Source organism: Dipodomys merriami, unplaced genomic scaffold (genome assembly GCF_024711535.1).
Source record: "Dipodomys merriami isolate MVZ:Mamm:240054 unplaced genomic scaffold, mDipMer1.0.p SCAF_2, whole genome shotgun sequence".
Lineage (NCBI taxonomy): Eukaryota > Metazoa > Chordata > Mammalia > Rodentia > Heteromyidae > Dipodomys > Dipodomys merriami.
In genome coordinates, this window is record NW_027203381.1 from 115552354 (window position 1) to 115570514 (window position 18161).

The 18161-nt window shown below is 46.4% G+C and overlaps 1 protein-coding gene across 5 annotated transcripts in view; it reads right to left on the bottom strand.

Annotated features, from left to right (window-relative positions):
* Runx1 (RUNX family transcription factor 1) overlaps positions 1–18161 on the bottom strand; it is an 803982-nt gene that overhangs the window by 36744 nt on the left and 749077 nt on the right. For 4 of the 5 annotated variants that reach the window (XM_070030636.1, XM_070030638.1, XM_070030635.1 and 1 more), the window contains one exon: positions 4963–5154. The exons of the other annotated variant lie outside the window; for it this stretch is intronic. In XM_070030636.1, the coding sequence (XP_069886737.1) occupies positions 4963–5154 (192 nt within the window). The remainder of the gene's footprint in view (positions 1–4962; positions 5155–18161) is intronic. 5 annotated transcript variants of the gene reach the window in all.

Genomic DNA, 18161 nt, shown 5'->3' on the forward strand with positions numbered 1-18161 from the left:
AGGTCCCTCTTGGCTAGTCGGCACTTCCCGCAGGCTGGTAGGTATTGATTGCCTGAGTTTGTATAGGGAAGTTAAGTCTTTGTTCTAATGAACACAAGAGAGACTCTTGTCTCCCTCTCCCCTGCCCCTTCTCTTTGTGTGCTGATCCTGGGACTTCAACTCAAAGTTGGCACTCTACCACTTGAGCCGTAGCTCATTTCTGGCTTTTTTTGGTAGTTGACTGGAGATAAGAGTCTCACAGACCTTCTGCATGGGCTGGCTTCAAACTGTGATCCTCATATCTCAGCCTCCTAAGTAGCTAGGATTACAGACATGAGCCACCGTCAAGAGAGAAAGCAGTGTGTCTAGGAGCCCTCTTCTACTCATCCACTTCCCTTTTCTGTATGCTCGGAGGTTCATTATTCTGAGTTTTCTTTTCTCCTATCTCTAAAGATAAATGTACATGTATAAGAAAAGACCAAAATGGACCAAAGATCCATTCAGGCACCCCCCCACAGAGCACTGTTATTACTGCCAGCATCCAGTCACAACATTCAACCCAGGCAGGAACCATAAGTGACACCCGGGACACTGTTACCCTCTCTCCATTGGCAATTGGGATTCTGTTCAACACCCATCAACCCTGGAGCCAGTGAGTCAAAAGTGCAAGCTCAGCAGGGTCTTCTACCCACCAGCACTGGCTGTGCTTCCAGAAAGATCTAGGTTACCCAAGTTTCACACTTATAAGGTTGGGGACTGTGGGCAATTTTTAACTTGTGGGGTTCAATTTCTCTGCCTTCAAAGCATATCATGATTGTTGTGAGAACAGAATAATGTATATGGAAAATCTAGCCCATGCCAACATACATTACGATGAGTCCAATGAAAGAGTGAAACCTCATGATGAGATGTTTATAGCAACCAACACTCACAACCACCACCACAGGCACCCGTAGTTTATCTGGATGACAGACTTGAGGACAAGCATCTGTCATTTCATCCCTAACTCTTCAGAGAGGAAAGAGCTACATCGCCTTCAATATATACTTCAATCACATTTGGTAAATCATACTCAACATTCTTAAAAATCACTCACTTGGGCTGCCCAGAGCCAGCTGCCGAATGGGAGGTGTAAGCCAACAGGCATTGGAACCCTCAGCTTTCTAGAGTGTTCCCTGCCTCTTGTTTTTAAAGGAATCTTAACACTTGACTGTTGAAATTAATGATAGTGTCTTGACTTGAGTAAACATGTAGCCGTGACAAAATGTCTTTCTATTCAATTTTAAGACCTGGTACAATAGGAAGTTGAAATTCACCTCAAACCTTTTATTGTTAAAACCTCAATAAATAAACAGTGGTTTGGTGGCACAGCAACCTGCTACCTCTCCCTCCTGTCCCTCCATCTACACTCTTTTGCTGAACATTCAAGATATCTGTTAGGATAGTTCTCTAGCACAACTGATTCTAGACAAATAGGGATGTGAGTCTCTAGCTGTGATTTCCCGTCCGCAGATGGGGAGAGGCTCCTCCCCCGACCCTCCCACCAAGGTTCCAGCTAGGCTGTCCCACTGTCTATAAACCCCGGTGGCCTGTCTTCCAGTCCTCGGATCACTGATGTTTCTGTAAACTTGAAAAACACTCCCACATCTGTACTGTATCACTGAAGAACTTTCCCGACTACTTCTGGGATATTTTTCTTAAAACTACTGCTGTCATTTCAAAGAGAACTAAAAACACAAGTGGTATTGCTTACAGCATTGTGTTCAGTATAATATGGATACGGTAGGGCTAAGCCTGGAAATGAACCGTCTTCCTCAGGCCAAGAATCAGGGAAAGTCTTGACTGAAAAAGACTCTCATATAATCCCAGTTAATGTTCTAATTTCAAGAAGAAAAGAAAAAGGCAAAGGTCCATGTGAAACTTGACTGGTCTGAAATAGCACTTTCTTATGGGAAAAGAAAGAGGGAGAGAGAAGAAGGAAGAAGAGAAAAAAGAACAGAAAGAGGAGAGAGGAAGAAAGAAGGAAGGAGGGGAAGGGAGAAGAGGAGAGGTGGGGGAAGGACAGGGGAGGGCTCAGGGGAGGGAGGCAGCCAGGCACAGGAGAAAGGAAAAGTACTGGAACGGAAATATCTTGGACATTTGTTTCTGAAGCTTTGTTTTTGCCATTTTGTAACTGACGTTCTCCATATCAAATTCATGTTTTGGAGCAAAAGAACATGGACAATCTAGTTAACACCATTTTTTTTTTTTTTAGAGACGCAACTAAGCCCTTTCGGGAACTCTAAAAGCTAATTATTATTGCTTAGATGTTGAGAAAGTAAAACGTTTTGAAAAGGAACAAGAAAGGGGTGACACTTGGTGTGAACCTTCATACTTTAGTCAGTACGTAGAGCTCCAAATTGCTGAAGACTGCCACTGGTGACTCCTACACCCCAGTGTCAGAGGTCAAGTGCCAGAGGTCAAGGAATCCGATGGGACTTTCCCTCCCCACCCCCCCTGCTCTATAGCAAAGAGACATAGATGATGTATGTAAAAATAAAAGGTAAGATTTCCTCACTCAAATTGTGTGAGAAAAGTAGAATCCATGGAGACAAGTTCAATATACTCCATAGGGCTGGGCTTCCCATTGCCTTTAAAGATGCTTCATAACAGCAGGAAAAAAAAAAAAGGTAATCCCCTCTTCAACTCTGTCATATGAATGGCCAGAGAAGTGGTTTGAGATGGAGAAAAGAGGTCTTCCTTCTGCTCTTACTCATGGAATCTGAAGATGACTTACATTCAAAGGACCCCAAACCCAAGATTGAAGAGTCGGGCTTTATATAGTCCCTTCAGCAGAAAAACGTGGTTCCAGCCCGAGCCCATTTTCCTCGGCACAAGTTCCATTTGCCCTCATTTCCCACAGAGGTCATTATGGGATCTTTTGGAACTGATGCATATGTTTTTAAAATACTTATTTGTGACAATCAAGCAGCAGGAAAGCAATGATTTCACAGAGCTTTCTTTTAAAATCTAACTCCAGAGGTAGCAACCCCAAACACCTTGCTTGACTCTCAGTATCTACACAAGACGAAGAGAGGCCACATCACAGTTGCTGTGTGTGTGGTGACCCATGGGAAGAGCTGAGAATCTTCCGCTCAAATGAAAGACCGTCTCCCACCCACGTAACTGGGGGAGCCACGGGACAGGCAGCTTATCATGCTCTGTAGAAAATGTGGACATTGCTTGTGAGAGCATCCATCTGTATACTAACCCCTGGAGAGAAGCAGTGGCCCAGAACCTGTACCAAACAGACGTGCACCCCATGACACAACTCCTATGCAGAAAAATGCCTGGGCAAGCTTATTTCTACTATCCAAGAGCCGCAGAGAAGCTCCCGCCATGCACTGCTGGTCACCTGCCCTTTGCTCCAGATGTGGTACTTATTCTTTTTTTTAGGTTGAACAAGCCTAGTTCCCCGAGACAGGAATAGTACTACGGCCATATCATGTACAGCTGTGTCCTGCATGGCACGGAAAATGATCGTTCTCTGCATGATTGAAACAGTGTCACGCTTTGCAATGTAAATGAGTTGTGTGTGTTATCTTATCTGGTGTGGTGGGTTTGGTGTCCTTACTGTATTTGAAAGTTTTTTTTTTTCAGTTGCCAGCTAGTACCCTGGAATAGGGCAATCATACTCTTTATAGATTTGAAAATATTATGCAAATAGAAACCTCTTTGAATGATAATAATAATAATGCCTTAAAGATAATTAAACATTATGCTTGATGTAATCATATATATGCATATAGATAGATAGATAGATAGATAGATAGATAGATAGATAGATAGATAGATAGTCCTCCTATTGTTATTTTCTATTTTTTAAAAATAAAATAACAGGCCGGGCACTGGTGGCTCACACCTGCCATCCTAGCTACTCAGGAGGCCAAGATCTGAGGATCACAGTTCAAAGCCAGCTCAGGCAGGAAAGTCTGTGAGACTCTTATCTCCAATAAACCACCAGAAAAAGCTGGCAGTGGTGCTATCACTCAAATGGTAGAGCTCTATCCTTGAGCAAAAGGAACTTAGGGACAACACTCAGGCCCAGAGCTCAAGGCCCAAGACTGGCAAACAACAACAACAACAACAACAACAACAGATATTTGATAGAAAAATCCACAAATAATATAAAGGCAACAAGAATGTAAAGTATTTTCACCTCCACCTTACTAGATAGGGTGTGTGTGTGTGTGTGTGTGTGTGTGTGTGTGTGTGTGTGTGTGCACGTGTGTGCGTGTGTGTGTGTGTGTATCTTCAAATCTAATGTCAGGTAAGAGAACCACATAGCCAAAGTTTACTATGACAAAGACTCATTACTATGTACACACAGAGCTGGCCCTCTCTATCTAAGGGCTCCACATTTGAAGATTTAACCCGCCATGAGTTGGAAATATTTATATATTTATATACTCAAAACATACAGCATTTGTGCTTGTCACAATCTTCTAAACAACACAACAGCTATCTACATAGCCTTTACATGGTATCAATGCTATGAGTCACCCAGAGATGATTTAAAGTATATAGAAGAAGTGCACAGAAGTGCATAGGTCATGTGCAAATATTATGCCAGGCCATTTATGGACAGGACGTGGGTCCTGGAACCCATGCTCTGGATGCCAACTTGTGTGTATGTGTGTGTGTGTGTGTGTGTGTGTGTGTGTGTTTTGTGTGCATATGCGTGTATATGTATGGGTATGTATGGACAGACATGTGTGTGTATACCCATATTATCCACAGCCATATCTTCTCTATATTCTAAGAGCCATGCTTCGCAACCCAGGCCTCTTGTAGCAGTGCAGAGCTGACTGAGCCTGGGCCTCTATGTCTCACACGCTCCCAGTTTGTGCATCCAAGAAAAGCCCACCGTGTTCTGGGTGAGCTTTTCAGGGACTCCCCCCTCCGGCAGGGGCCAGGTAGGCGTGGCTCCATCCAGGTACTTACCCTGTAGCTGACTCTGAGGCTGGGGGTTAAAGGCAGTGGTGTGGTTCAAGGAGGCGCGAGGGTTGGGCGTGGGGGCGGGGTGGTGCGGGCTGACCCTCATGGCCGTGCGCCTCAGCTGCTCCAGTTCACTGAGCCGCTCAGAAAAGGACAAGCTCCCGGGCTTGGTCTGATCATCTAGTTTCTGCCGATGTCCTATTTGTAAGGGGGGAGGGGGGGCAGGTGTGGAAGGGAGGGGGAAGGGAATGGGGAAGAGAGGCAGGGAGGAGGAAGGAGGGAGGGAAGAGATCAGAAAATGTATTGTGGACTTTCTAAAAGTGGGGGTTTTCTTATCTTCCCCCTCCCTCTCCCCTCACCCCCAACATTAGCTTGCTGCCAGCATGATCATGGGGCTCTCTTACTGCCTGTGAGAATTTGGGGCTGTCATCCCTAAAGTAGACTTGAGCCTCTTTCGTAAGAGGCTCCTGGGTGCTCCCCAAGTCTGGGGTAGGCCTCCCCGCACCCACTTGGGCACCCTGTGGGCACCCATCTGCAGGATCTGCCTGGTGGGGTGTTAGCCTGTGCCGGTTCCCGGACAGGGACACAAATGCATTTCCTGTTGGCTCTGGTGGGTGGGCCATGGCAGCCAGAGGCATCTGAGTGCCGCTCTCCAGCCTGCCACGGGCCTTACAGGCAGCAGCGTGGGCCCTGGAGGTTTACACGCCCATCCACAGGAAATGGGGTGGGGCTGCAAACCCTTGGCACCAAGGGAATCAGATTTCCTGCTATTAGTATGGCTCCCCGGCAGCCCCAGCTTCCTTTCTCCCTTTCTTCTCCAAAGCTCACAGCTGGGGGTGCTCCTAAGAGGGGGCAGACAGAAAGGTACAGCCTGGGCCTGTCCAGTGTGCCCAGAAGGTCAGACCCACTGGAGCTCAGGAGGGGCAGCCAGCCTATTTTCTGAGCATGCTCGGAACTCAGGAATGGATGCGTGGTGGGTAGGTGTGCTCCTTAGTGTCCTGTGGACAGCAGTTGGGTGGAAGTCACTGTCAACCACAGGAGATGGGGCAGGAGAGCGAGGCCCTGGTTTTCTCCTCCTAACCTCACATCACACTGTCACTAAAGTAGAAAAGCCAGAGGCCATGCTCTCGTGAAAGAGACACAACCAGAGTGGGCTGGGCGATTTACTCTTCTGGTGAAGAAAACAACCTTTTGCTCCCTCCCCACCTTTGAGGTATTCTTCATTTAGTTAATTGATTTATGTATTTACTTTGTGCTGGCACTAGGGTTTAAAAATCACAGCCCCTAAGGATCGCCGCCTGGCCTTTTCTCTCTAGGCTGGATTACTTGAACCACACCACCACTTCTGGTTTTATGTCATTTAATCAGAGATGAACATCTCCCATAGCCTTTCCTGCCTGGCCTGATTGAACCTCAATCCTTAGATCTCAGCCTCCTAAATAGGATGGCAGGTGTGAGCCTGAATAGATGATGAAGCTGCCTGAAGACTGCCCTTGAAAAGGGACCCTTCTTGGGTCATAACTGCATGGCAAGTTAGAAAGAAGACTCTGTATTTTACTTCCTGACTTGCAGTCCAGGGTAGGCCTGAGACAAAGGACAGCACATTTTCTCTGCTCCCCCCCACCAACTCAGTTCCCAAATGCTACAGTTATAAAAATTAAACTGTTTAACTTGTGCTGTGGCTCCATATCAGCGGCTCGCTGTGTCTTCCTGCTGTGGGGGCCCCTGGCACCCCTCACAGCGTCTCAAATTCCAGCCCAGAAAAAGGACCTGCTATACTGCGGTGATTTTTATCATTGACAAGACCTGTGTGGCTCCGAAAGAAGGAAAAACACGTCAGCATAATATTTGTGTAGTTCCGAGGCAATACTGGCACTCTTTTCATGTGTCACCAAGGCAAATCTGGACTCTGATTCAGCGTGTAGCCCTCAACACTCAACTCAAACACAAACACCCTGAGTCACGCAGGCTGGGTCGGTGCAAACCTACATGTGAGAGGCCTCTCACAGGCCGGGTATTTTAAGCACCAGCTCTGTGGACAAAGGGGACTGTACCCCTCACTCAGGCTCATCAGAAACATCAAAACTCATCTTTTTTTTTCCTAGAACATTCTATGTCAGTCAATCATGCCAAAACCCAGTGACCCTGGAGTGGAGCTTTTCTTGTACCCTCCTTATTTTTGTGATGGAGCAATCTTCTCAATCCCACTGAAAAATCTGAAGTTCCTTTACAGAGAGACACAACTCCAACTCTAAGACCTTTTGAAAACATCATCTAGCCATTTAACTGCATAGTCCAGCCTAATGCCAAGGTACTAGGAGTCAAAGCAACAACACGGCATGATTCTAGACAGTTCTACGGCCTCAGAAAGAATGCTGCCTGGCAAGGGCTTCCAGCAAGTTCTGTTTCTCTATCAACCTCACATTCCTTGGGCATTCAGTGGTATTTTTTGCAGACGCCGTCTGAGGGACAGTCTGTGACCAGGACATGGTGTGTGGGGATGATTCTGCTATGTGGCACTGGGTGGTGGCATCTTGGCCTAGTCTCTTTGGCATTGTGTTGTACCTCAGCAAACTCAGGGATACTGCCAACAAGAAACCCAGCAGGAATAAGTTGGTTCAAGCCAGCCAGGGTATAGCCAGACCCAAGGTGAGATTGTTATCTTTCTAGTTTCCCCTCATTGCCCTATGCTTTAAAAAAAGAAAAAAGATCTTAACATGAGAGCCATTAATGTACCATTTGACATCTGCCCAAATCGTAGTCATTTACAGAGATTAACTGATGACGATCTCCTGGAGCAGGACTGTTGGGGCCTAACACTCTGAGTATACAATTCTTCACTCTAAGCTATTCCCTAAGCCCCGAGAGCCTCAGAGCGGAGTTTAATGTGGGAGGATTGGGGAGGAGTTCATTCCCCACTCTTCCCCGCTTGTATTCTGGGAGCAGCACAGCCTTGGAGAAACCTTAGCCCTCTCCCCTCCCCCCTGCCCTCCTTGCTCTCAAAAGTGCTGGAAATGAAAAAGCACCTAGGTGTGGTTGCTGAGAAACTGCCTAACGCTTCTTTTCTGAAGCCATCAGACTTCATGTGCTAAATAGCAGCGTTTTCCATAAAATATAGGAGCTTCTGATAAACTTTCCAGGAGGAGGAGGAAAATGAATGCTTTATGTTTTTAGGTGTCTGTATCTACACACTATTAAACTATCCATTTGCTCCTTGAGTTTTAAAGAGAGTAGTATGGAAAATGTCCACTATGAAATTCACTTTTCTTTTTCTGTAACTGAGTCCAGGGTTTAGGAGAGCCCTAGGGAATTCAACTTTGGATCAGACCACTGGGAGAATTATGCAGCCCTGAAAAGGTGCATGCTGGCAGCCAGGAGTTTTGAGCTTCTTGGGAGCCAATTATGAATGCTTGCAGGGTGATGTTTAAAATAGTGGCTGCCGAAGGACTGCATACTGGGGCTAGAGGTAGAGTGTAGGGGTAGAGCATTTACCTAGCAAGCTTGAGGTCCTACATTGAAACCCCAGTGCCACCAGAAACAAGAGAGATTAGTGGGATAGCTTACTGTTTGTTTAAAAAAAAAAAAAGATCCAAATTCTTCTATTACTATGGCTACCTTTTTGGGGGGTAGAAAAGTACTCCACTGGAATTGTATTAAACAGAGAGTTACAGAAAGCCAAAAATAAAAATAAACAAGAAAGTATCTAAAATAAAAATAAAGGAATATCCTTTGTTGCATTTTACTTTTTTAAATTTGACGCTGACACAGCAAGTTGATTTGACAGTGAAAGGAAAGCATGAAGGGAAAGTGGTGAGGGAGACTCTCTGCATGCAGATAAAGGCCCCAAAGAGAAGTCCACAGAGCCTTCCCAATGGGGCATTCATGGTTCAAGGCTCCTCCCATACATCCTCACATTTGATTACAGAAACTCGAGTGTGGAGAAAAGCTCACTTTCCCTGTGCCATGGACCAATGTCTAGATCCCAGGGTCATCAAGATTATAAAGTGAGAGTACTGAAGTCAGGCACCCGTGGTTCACGCCTGTAATCCTAACTCCTCAGGAGGCTGAGATCTGAGGATTGCAGTCAGAAGCCAGCACAGGCAGATAACTCCCTGAGAATCTTATCTTCCGTTAATCAGTAAGAAGCTCGAAGTGGAGGAATGGGTCAAGCGGTAAAGTACCATCCTTGAGTGAAAAAGCCATGTAAGAGCATGAGGCTCTGAGTTCAAGACACAGGACTTGTGTGCACGTGTGTGCACACTCAATAAACCAATAAATAAAACAGTAGCCGGGCTGGTGGCTCAAGCCTGTAATCCTAGCTACTCAGGAGGCTGAGATCAGAGGATTGAGGTTCAAAACCAACCCAGGCAGGAAAGTCCATGAGACTCTTATCTCCAATAAAACATTCAGAAAGCTGGAAGTGGAGCTGTGGCTCAAATGGTAGAGCGTTGGCCTTGAGCTGAACTGCTGAAGGATAGTGTCCAGGCCCAGAGTTCAAGCCCAATAACCAACAAAAAGAAAACAGTACTGAGAGTACAATCCTCTTGTAAATAGTAAAATAAGCCTTCTTAAATAGCAAGCCTAGCCAATCTGCCAGCTAATTTAATGTTGGCAAAATATGTCCGATATTATGTATCATTTACATATTATATGTTCAATACATTATATCACATAAAGATATGATATACGATATAACATGTTAATACATATCCTAATATATGTTACCTATATCTGTTTATATACCATCCAATGCTATATAAATATAGGTAGCTCCTATCTCTCGTCTCACTGTCCCAATTGCATTCCATATGATTAAGCTAAGAGAACAGCACAAGTTCTATTGCAGAACTGGAGACAAATGAGAGAAATTAGCCACATTTTAAAACTGATACAGGAGAAGCAAGGGTCAGAGAGGTTAGATCACTTAACCAATGTCACACAGCCAGTAGGAGGAAGTGCACAGGTCTGAAAACACACCCAGTCCCGCTTTACTTCCCCAATACTCACACTTACACAGTGAATTTGGAAATTGAAATTTGTTGGGAGCCCAAATTGGAATGAGTCGCATGAAAAGCTACCAAGTTTTGGATCACATTGACTTTGGCATTCTCTGCCTTTAATTCCCTTCTGTTGCAAGTTCAGGTGTAGAATGAGGCGAGACAGAGCTGTGCTGTGATTCACAGTGGACAGCCGCTCTCTCCACACTGGAAGCAACCTCTGCAGTTACCTAGAATTTCCAGGAAGGCCGGTGAAGCAAATGGACTGCACATATGTCTCTGTCCCTTTCCTTAGCTGCTCCTCACTTGCTGGCACTGGAAGTAAAATACTAAACACAGGCTTCCCTCAGTACCCACGGGAGCCGGGACTCCTGCAGATAGATGCCAAACACAGCACATCTGCATGTCCTCGATATAAAAATGGTCTAGAGCTGGGCACTGGTGCCTGACACTTGTAATCTTACCTACTCAGGAGGCTGACATCTGAATATCTCGGTTCAAAGCCAGCCCAGACAGGAGAATCTTATTACCAATTAACCAACTAAAAACCAGCCCCACAGCCAACAACAATAAAAAGAGCTAGAATTGGCACCCATATGTAGCATGCGTTCCTGTGTGCTTTAAATCATCTGTAGATTATTTGCAATATCTACTACAATGTTACCATTACATAAGGATGGATTTTTTTGTGTGTTTGATACATACAAAATTAAAACATTATCTCCCCCCCCCATATACACACAAATCATGGTTGGACAATTGGCAGGTCTAGAACTCATGGATATAGAAGATAACATAGTTCTTTACCTTGAATGTCCTTAGACTAAGTCTTCATAGACACTGAATAATGACCTTGCTTTGCTAAGAACCATGTTACAGTCCCTGTGTCTCTGTCTCTCTCTTCAGTACTGCAGTTTGAATTCAGGGCCTCCTAGGCAGGAACTCTGCCATTTTTGAGATACCTCCCTACCAGGCCCTCTTTGCTTGTAGTTTTTGAGATAGGGTCTCTTCAATTTTGTCTAGGCTGCCCTTGAATTCTTCCTGGCCCTACCTCCCAAGTAGTTGAGATTATGGGTGTGTACTACCACACCCAGCTTATTTTTTTTTTAATTCTTTGATGTATACAGAGCCATTGAAAATGCCCTTTCTGCTCTACAGCTAGGTCTGTTTCTCCCTACAACTGGACGATGATAAGAATCTAGCCTGAGTTCTCAAGGAAGAAATGACTTCTGCTCTGCTGTCTGTCTGAGGGAGGGCTGTGGGGAAAGGCAGGAGAAGGTCCTATGAAACCTCTTCCATTCAGGTAAGACCTTGGAGTGCCCTGAGGACGCAGATGCTAATGTAGGCGCTTTAATCCTTTCTCAGGAGAGTAGTCCTGGCACCGGAGCTATCTCTGCTAGTCTGGCATTTAGCATTCCCCATGCTAAATCTGTGCTTCCTCCAAACTTTGCTGAGGACAAGAGCAAGTCTCTTCATCACTCGGCTTCCTTATCTGCAAGCCTGGAATTAAAGGACTAAAACGGATTACTCTGAGGGGCTCTAAAAGCATGCACAGCAATTACGTCTGCCATGATTATCCACTCAGGCAGGTCTTGTTGGATGACTCCACACACAACTTAATAGGATGCGATGATTATTAAAGCGTCCTTGGCTTTTTCTTTCAGGCAGATAACCTGGCTTGGGAAGCTGTCTCATGTCTGACTGTCAAGAGTTTGAATGTGATCACTAGCAGGTCTTCTGGTCTAGGGTCCCACTTGGCTGGTAACGGGTTGGTACCACCTTTCTGGCTGCTGGCAAGCTGGGCGTTTCGACCCGCGTGTTTACTTTCCCTCTGCTTCCTGCTGGCCATCAGTGGCCACCATTAGTGAGCGGGACACTGATTTTTCACGGATGTCCCATTTCTCTCGAGCATTTCCACTGATCCCCTCCTATGGCCCTGTCTGCCCACCAGAAACATTCTGCTGTCCTTTGGCCTCTTTCCTTTTATGGCCCCCAGGTTGCATGTAGAGAGATGAGGGCAGGAATCCACCTGAAAACCTGCTAGGAAATTGCCAGGACTATAGCTGGGAGAAAGGTGCGGCGCTAAACCGGAATCCAGGCCCGCACTCCTCTGCCGTTTGTCTGAGCCCCTCTTCCATCTGTGACAGGAGGAACACAAGGCCAAGGGTACGAGGGATTACCCTCCTTCACCCACACTTCCTCTACAGGTTCTTCCTGGACGAATCACACCGTGCCAGTGGAGGAAGTCTGCCTGGTTACCGCCTGTCCTTAGGGAACACCAACATTTTCTACTCATGCAAGGATCACGGAGACCCAGACCCTTAGTTTAAGGCATTCACCAGTAGGGATGGCTTTGCTGTGCAGGTGGAGACAGGTAACTGAGTGCCTTCGAGTCTCCAGTGCTCTGTGGTAAGGGTCCTCCCAAACCAGCCCTTCCCCTGGCAGAAAGCGCATATGTCAGAGGCCAGGCTGGCTTTTACTAGATCTCCTAAGAAACTAGAAGCCCCTCCTTGAACCTAGAAGGCGGATAATGTGGCACCCACACTCTGCTCCAGCTGCAGTGTGTCTTTTTCCTCTTGTCTAGAATATTATTCTCAGATACCTGTGAATACCTGATTCTTTCAAGGTTGTGCACAAATGTCACCTCTGTAAGGAACTCCTGGACACCCCGTGTGTCGCTGTAACTTTCCTCCACACGCCAGGCCCCTATGGCTTTGGCATCCACGGAGATTCTGTTTAATTTTCTTCCCGGTTGTATGTCTAGTGTGTAAGCAGTAGTCTTCCCTCCTGCCAGGGAGGGTACTTGATTCTTGTCCCTCTCTCTAGGCTGGCCTCAAGAGAAAGGAAACCTAAGGGCTAGCTGTGGAAAGAAACTGAGTCAGCCCTGGTCAGCATCAGTGGACACCTCTGATCACCGGACACACAGTAGGCCCACTATATGCTGACCGAATGACCCCCTGACTGAAGGGATAGACCCTCAGATTCTTCAAGCTTACAGGCATCCCATCACCTAGCCACGGACTGGAGAAAAGAAGAATTAATTTGAGGGAAAAGGACCTCAACTTTTCAAGTGCAATTCCAAGTAGCTCTTAGTAAGCCACTGTTGAGGCAAACTATCGTAAGGGAATACAGATGGAGTTCAATGGAGAATTGTCACAATAGATGTTCTGCCAGCAGTGCTCATCTCTAGTTTTTCTTTCCGAATACTGAGAAATTAAGGCAGATGGATAAAAGGTCCTGGTGCAGAAGAACATGACACCCGATGTAAGCCAAGAGCTCCTGTGGCTTTACTTGTTTCTCTATAGTGGGTACTTCACACCTCAATACAACACAGCACATACTTGAGTCACACCTGTACACCTCTCACAGTCCTCCATCGCACAATACCACATCCACCCCAGACATGCAGACACCTCTCCTGCATTTACATCATTGGTATCACAAATATCCACACACATTGCACACATTACACCTTGACCACAGACATGTGAAGTCTCCCTTGATCACACTCAGGTCACCAGCTGAGACACAGATGCTGGGCCAAGCATGCAAGTACAGAACAAGACATAGCAGCAAGTGGGGACAGAACAGTAAAGCCCGTTGAAGGCCACCCAGGACAAACCGCGAATGGCTTCTGAGGGGGCTGCATGGGACCTGCCCTCTTCTCCCTTCTGGAATTGTACCCCCAAGAACTCAGGGTCAAGAACAGAGCCATCACTCCGTGCCCCAAGTTCCAGGTTGAGTGACAGGAGGTGACCTGGGATCTCTGACAGCAGAGTGGGAAGCCTGGTGGCCACCACTCACCTGGTTCTCGCCCCTGCTCTGTCTGGTGACTAAGAAGGTAATTGTAGCTCAGGGCAGTGAGCTTCTCTGTGTCTGCACTGGACCAGTGGCAGCCTGCCAGGAGGTGGAGGAGATGGTCTCCTGAGGAGGGATCACCAGCCTGTAATCGTGGGCCTATCCAGGCATTGTCTTGGGACCCTCTCCTTAAGAGTGTAATTAAAAAGCAGCCCAAGTGATAACTGCCCGTCATCTAGACTGTTTATCAGGACAGCCCCTGCCGTCCTGCCCACCAGACACAGGATGGAGAGGAAGGTGGCCGAGCGGGAGTGTGTGCCACAAAGGAGAGGTCAGCAGGGACTCAGAAAATGTGCCTGGGGCTTCAGGCCTGGCTTTGGAGTTCATAGATAGAGCAGGGCAAGCCTTGGGCTGGACAGATCTGGAGAAAAGGAGAAAACTTCCCTGAGCTCACCAATTCTAACCATGGGGCCTGGGCCTTGAGCTCTCTCTCTCTCTCTCTCTCTCTCTCTCTCTCTCTCTCTCTCTCTCTCTCTCTCTCTCTCTCTCCTCTCTCTCTCTCTCTCCTCTCTCTCTCTCCTCTCTCTCTCTCTCTCTCTCTCTCTCTCTCTCTCTCTCTCTCTCTCTCTCTGCAGGCCCTTCCCATCCCTGCAAGAATCTTCAGTTTCTTCTGTAGCCTCTGACACTATTTGGAGTTAGCAATGGTGCCCAGGCCAAGGTAAACAATAGTCCTTCTTAAGACTGAGGATTGTCCCAGTGAATGGGAGTGGAATGGGTGAATGAATGATTTCCTTCCTCTGCGCTAGACTTAACGTAGGATGCTCAGCCAGCAGCATACGTCCTCTGTTGAGGAATAGGGACAGAGCAACTCCTTCCTGGGTATCAAACTCTGGGAAAGGTACTTGATTCTGGCCCCCTTTTCTAGGCTGACTACGTGCTTCTGAGACATGCTGAGCCAGGAGCTGGCCTTGGAGACTTGTGGAGCCAGCCCTGGGTCTGCTCCAAGTGGGAAAGCCAAGACAAGAAAGTCACCAGTTCCCAGCTATTTGGTATAGGCCATTCGCACTCCCTCCCCTGGGCAGAGAATTGGTTCAGGTTGTTTGGGGATGCTAATTTCACCAAGCCTTTCTCCTACTATTGGGGAGGGGTGAGGAAAAAAAACACACCAATGTCCATCGGGCAAGTGGCTATTTGCACGGACTCCCAAGAGCTACAGCATGGTGAGCAAAACATGAGTCTCTTACTGTCTGCCAGGTGATGTTAGGAGAGAACGTTCTATTCATTCCGAGACACAAGTGTCCGCCCTTGGCTCTGCTGACCACATTTGAGTCAGGTCGGAAATGAAGGGCAAGAGGGCGTGGCCGCTTCCGTGGCAATCCTCGGCCCCAGCCTTCTTCCTCTGGAATCCTTCCAGATCTCATTTCTTCACCTGGGGACATTATCTGCGGGGCTCAGCTCCTTTCTATTGGTTGGCAATAGGGAAAATGTTCTGATGGGAGTTTTCAAGTTTTCTCTCCTTTTAAACTCCTTTTAATGGGCCCTCTTTCTTTCTTTCTTTCTTTCTTTCTTTCTTTCTTTCTTTCTTTCTTTCTTTCTTTCTTTCTTTCTTTCTTTCTTTCTTTCTTTCTTTCTTTCTTTCTTTCTTTCTTTCTTTCTTTCTTTCTTAAATAGGCCCTCTGTGCACGTGTCAACACAAAATCTCAGCTCAGTGAAAGGACCTCACAAAGTCTCAGGGTGCTGTTCCCCTCCCACACAGCCCGAGGGGAGCCCCACCCCGTTCCCTTCCTGGTGTCTACCCTGCCCCCAACTTTTATCCCCCCCCCTTAGCCACTTTTCTGCTTCCTTTATTTTTCTTTGCAGCTGCAGTGGAGAGATATAGTAAAGCTACTGTATAGGATTTTGAAAGCAGGGCCGCTGAGCACTTTCCAAACTCCATACAAGATGGTTATTCTCCTGCTTGTTTTCTTTGGCTTCAGAGTTAGCAGCACAGAATGAGTCAAACAGTATTAACTTTCAATAGGGAAGTGGTGTGGTCAACCAAAGCTGTTTGCGGCTAGATTGTGAAGATAGGTAGGGCAGGTAATGAAGAACAGCCCATAATACTACAAGGAGGGGAAGGAGGGAGCAGCCTGGCTCAGAAACACTCCAACAACCAAGTCAACAGAACTCACATCATCTCTCTCTCTTTTTTTTCCTTTGCTTTTCCTCCCTTAGCTGGCTGAGGAATTAACACCGAGGTCTCTGACCTGACTGAAGCTTTGACAATTGCGTACTTTGTGGGTTTAATTTTTTTTCATTTTACTTATTAATTAATTTATTATTTATTTTAATGTTGCCAGAGTCATGGGAAATTTAGTTAGGATGCTTTCTTCCATCCCCGCTATGTCAGGGGATTTATTCACGGGACTCTCTCTCCCGTATCTTGGGCTATGGGTGGATCTGTGCCCAGCCCTCCCTCCCTTTTTCTAGCTGGCCCTCCCCCAGCTTCTCAGGGGTCACCTCTGCTTTCCCATCTCTATTATCCCCGCTTAGTCTCTGACCACTGAACCATCCTTTTAAACACCAGTGTGTACTCTCTCCCCCTCCCTCCTTCTGCAGATGAGGAAACTCAAGGTCTAGGAAACTCAAGAGCCCAGCAGGGCTGGGATTCTCTGATTGGGCTCTGGGGCCAGGGCTTTGTCCACTCAGCTGGCTGCTCCCTTGCCCAGGGCTCAGGATTTCTTTCAGAGTTTAAGAAAACAGTGCTGCCACAGTTCAGCACTCAAGACTTGGATTTCAGTGGTTTCTAGTTCTTTCTCTCTTCACTCAGCTAGGAGTTTACTCTGTGGCTGAAACCTCCAGGCAAGGAGCAGGAGAGAGTCTCTGATCTTTCTGCAGCCAGAATGCCGAGTGTCAGGACAGTCAGTGGCCTCTACAGTCCTGGATATTCTCAACTCCAAGCAGCTGCACTTCTCGAAACTGGCACTGAGGCCCAAGGGTGTAGCATTTCAGCTCCCTGAAACAGAACCCCAAGATCTCCAGGGAGCACCATATATAAAAAGCCATGGGTGTGGGGATGGGGGCTTGGGGAAGAACTTAGTAAGTGTTCTGTGATTTTTTTTTGTTGTTGTTAGCTATGTGAGTGCTTCATTGAAAAAAAAAACAAACATGGAGGAAGTGGCACTGTGACTCAAGTGGTAGAGCGTTCGCCTTGAGCTGAAGAGCTGAGGGACAGCGCCCAGGCCCAGAGTTCAAACCCCATGACCGACCAAACAAAAGAAAAAAGAAAAAAACATGGAATTAAAGGAGTTGAAAGAGAAAAAAAACTTCTCTTCTATTCTATTCTTTTGAGACAATGTCTCCTTGTATACTTCAGGCTAGCATCAAACCTAGGAGGAATCCTAGTCTGGCCTTCAATACTCACTCCTCCTGGTGGGGTTCTCAGAGTGTACCACATGCTTGGTTATGTATTTGACTTGGAGAGAGATTCAAACAGCTTGTCAAGGTTATGTTTTTTGTTTCCTACTGGCCCCCTCACCTCTCCAGAACTGGGATTTGAACTCCGGGCCTTAACTAATGTATGAGGTAGGTAACTCTACTACTTAAGTCAACCCCTAACTAATGCGTTAGTTTTTTTTAAGCTTTTAAGTTTTTGTTTTGGCACAGGCCAGCCTGGACCTTAATTCTCCTACTTATGCTTCCTGTATAGCTTGGATAATAGGTGCATGACACTGTGCCCAGCTATTTGTTGAGATGGAGGTCTTACTCAATTTTTCCCCAGGCCTTGAACTTGACCTCCCAAGCTCTGCCCCCAAAGAAGATGGGATTACAGGAGTAAACCACCATACTCAGACCACTTCCCATATTTTAAAAAGATGTTTTAGATGGCAAAGGAAACAGACCCTCTAGTGACAAAATTTAAATTCCGAGAAGTATGTGGCTAATTTAAATGTCTCTTTTTTTTCCCCCCCACAATTCATTTTCACTGGTCTGGAAAGGGAATGAGATGAAACCTATCCTCAAAAAAGCAACTACTAGCCAGGCACTGGTGGCTCACGCCTGTAATCCTAGCTACTCAGGGGGCTGAGATATGAGGATCATGGTTCAAAGCCAGCCTGGGCAGGAAAGGCCGTGAGACTTATCTCCAATAAACTGCTCAGAAAACCAGAAGTGGTGCTGTGGCTCAAGTGGTAGATTGGTAGCCTTGAGCTGAAGAGCTGAAGGACAGTGCCCAGGCCCAGTGTTCAAGCCCCACAACTGACCAAAAAAAAAAAGCAACAACTAAGATTTTTGTATAACATATGTAAAAATGGTCATTAAAATTATTTTCATTGCTTCTAATGATCTAATTCACATATGCTATGTTTTGATTCTTTAGTTGGCACACTATTTAAACTATTCTTTGACATATCTGACTATCTCAGATCTTCA